The sequence below is a fragment of the Penaeus vannamei genome, chromosome 5 (assembly GCF_042767895.1).
Source record: "Penaeus vannamei isolate JL-2024 chromosome 5, ASM4276789v1, whole genome shotgun sequence".
Classification (NCBI taxonomy): Eukaryota; Metazoa; Arthropoda; class Malacostraca; order Decapoda; family Penaeidae; genus Penaeus; species Penaeus vannamei.
Window position 1 is genome coordinate 48,401,157 of NC_091553.1, and position 2,500 is coordinate 48,403,656.

The 2,500-nt window shown below is 37.8% G+C and overlaps 1 protein-coding gene across 4 annotated transcripts in view; it reads left to right on the plus strand.

The window, feature by feature from the left end:
* The window catches only part of LOC113828790 (retinol-binding protein pinta-like), a 29,715-nt gene that overhangs the window by 10,374 nt on the left and 16,841 nt on the right, over window positions 1-2,500 (plus strand). Inside the window, exon 4 of one of the 4 annotated variants that reach the window (XM_070122222.1) lies at window positions 2,211-2,469. The exons of the other annotated variants lie outside the window; for them this stretch is intronic. Within the exon in view, the coding sequence (XP_069978323.1) occupies window positions 2,211-2,469 (259 nt within the window). The remainder of the gene's footprint in view (window positions 1-2,210; window positions 2,470-2,500) is intronic. 4 annotated transcript variants of the gene reach the window in all.

Sequence of the window (2,500 nt, forward strand, 5' to 3'; positions counted from 1 at the left end):
TTTTTTTGTTCAATCTCGCCACTTCCGGTTCATGACAGAATCTCTCCTTGAATAATTCTTGAAGACGCTTTTCATTTTTAATTCTGCTTTTGGCTTCTGCTTCGTTCACTGCTCGAGCTTCAACCTCCATTAGAAATAAACACACACACAAAACCGTATATATATAATGAATAAATGGGTAGATAAAGCCTTTTTGCCTCATATATAAAATGTATGGTAATATCACTATGATTATTTTCATTTTTGATGATAAATTATGAGAAATAACATATCATTAATGTTAGTAGTAATTAGCATTATCTAAAATGATATTTTCCTAAAAGGTAATTGTGTAATATTTCACTGTATTAATCAAATAAATCAATTAATATTTACTTATGATAAAGCGAAGAATAGTTCTTAAAGTTGATAGTGTCAATATGAAATACATTTAACTCTAGAAATACATAAATTGTTGGGTTTATTCAGATGAAAAACTTATCGTGGGTTTATGATATGAATATAATGAATTTTGCAGTTACAGGAAATTAATTACTGATAATGTAACCCCTCCCCCCCCCACAAAAAAAAAAAAAATCCACATAGTGTAATCCTTACGTTAATATATTTCGAAATCATGTACCAAAAATGTTTCTCAAAATCATACAGAACATTACAAACTATAATTTCCTTTTTAAACTTTTGGAAAAGGAAATCTACACTACTGCCGTCTCTTTGCCTTTTTTATTTTGCTTTTTTTGTGTTGTCTTCTTTGTCTCTGTTTACTTGTTTTGTTGATTATTTGTCTCTGAGGTTTTTAAATGTTTATATAGACTGGTGCGTTGATTGTGACGTCACTATATCCGTGCTGAAACCTTGCCTTGGGTTTTATCTTCTAAGTGGCTTGAAAATATTTTAGGAAACCCAAACAAGTGGATTGAAAATTATAAAAAAGAAGAAAAAGAAGAAAAAACAGATGCAAATCTATAAGCAAAATCCTAATTAATTATGGATTAGTTACACACTGAATGATAATGAACGAAATAGAATTAGTATTAAAAGTACTTTCATTGGGAATCTTTTTTATTCGTGATATAGAGAAGACCAGCTAATGAACTAACATTTACTGAAAATGGACCTAATAGTCTCAAGAAATAAGGTATAGTCTTGAAAGTCATAGTCTAAAGAGAGAACAAATAAAGGGACAATCCCAATTTTTTTTTTTTTTTTTTTAGGGGAATAGTCAAAAAGAATAGTATCGAAAATGGTCATAGTCTAAAGAGAGAGCAAATAAAGGGACAATCCCAATTTTTTTTTATTTTTAAATTTTAGGGGAATAGTCAAAAAGAATAGTTTCGAAAACAGTTCTAAAGGACTATTTGCAGAGACAGGCTCGTGTAATAATCTTTTTGGATAGTTTTGATGGATAGTTTTAAGGGACATTCCTTAGGGATGGTCCAAAGGGGGTAGTCCTAAGGGATAGTCTTAAGGAACAAGCTGGATATTAACGGATTGTCTTGAGGGATAGTTTTATAGGATAGTTCTAAAAGGAAAGTTTATGGATAGTCCAAACGAATACTCTTTGGGGCTATTCTTAAGGGCTATTCTCAAGGACTTTTCCCGTGCTTTTTTTAAAGGCTATTTCAAGGGCTTTTGTCAACGACTATTCTCTATGAACTATTCTTGAGGACTTTCCACAAGGGCTATTCTCCAGGGCTATTTTAAAAGCTTTTCTCAAGAGCTATTCTCAAGGGCTATATTTAAAGGCTATTCTTTTCCGAAGGGCTATTCTTACTGGCTATTATTCATACTATTCTCAGTGGCTCTTCTCAAGGACCATTCTCAAGGACTATTCTCCAGGGTTCTCCTCAAGACTTTCTCAAGCGCTCTTCTAAAGAACTATTCTCAAAGGCTATTCTCAAGGACTATCGTCAAGGCCTGTTCTCTAGGGCTATTTTCAAGTTTTTTTTCAAGGACTTTTCTCAAAGATCATTTCCATGGACTATTCTCAAGGACTGTCCTGAAGGACTATCCTGAAGGACTATCCTGAAGGACTATCCTGAAGGACTCTCCTGAAGGACTCTCCTGAAGGACTATCCCAAAGGACTCTCCTGAAGGACTCTCCCGAAGGACTATCCTGAAGGACTATCCCAAAGGACTATCCCGAAGGACTCTCCTCAAAGCCCGTTCTCAAGGCCTATCCCCCCTCCCCCCTCCCCCCCCTCGCGCAGCATGTTCCTCCCCGTCCCCGGCCACGACCACCTGGGCCGCAAAGTGGTCATCATCCGCACTGCCCTCCACGACCCCAAGACGACCCCCATGGACCAGGTGTTCAAGGCCACGCACCTGATCAGCGACGTGATGGTGGAGGAGGATGAACAAAGCTCCATCACCGGGATTGTTCAGCTGCTGGACATGGAGGGCATAACGGCGGCCCACGGGATGCAGATGACCCCGGCGCTCGTCAAGAAGGCTATGACTATCTGGCAGGTGCGGGGGTAGTGGGGTGTGGGGTGTGTGG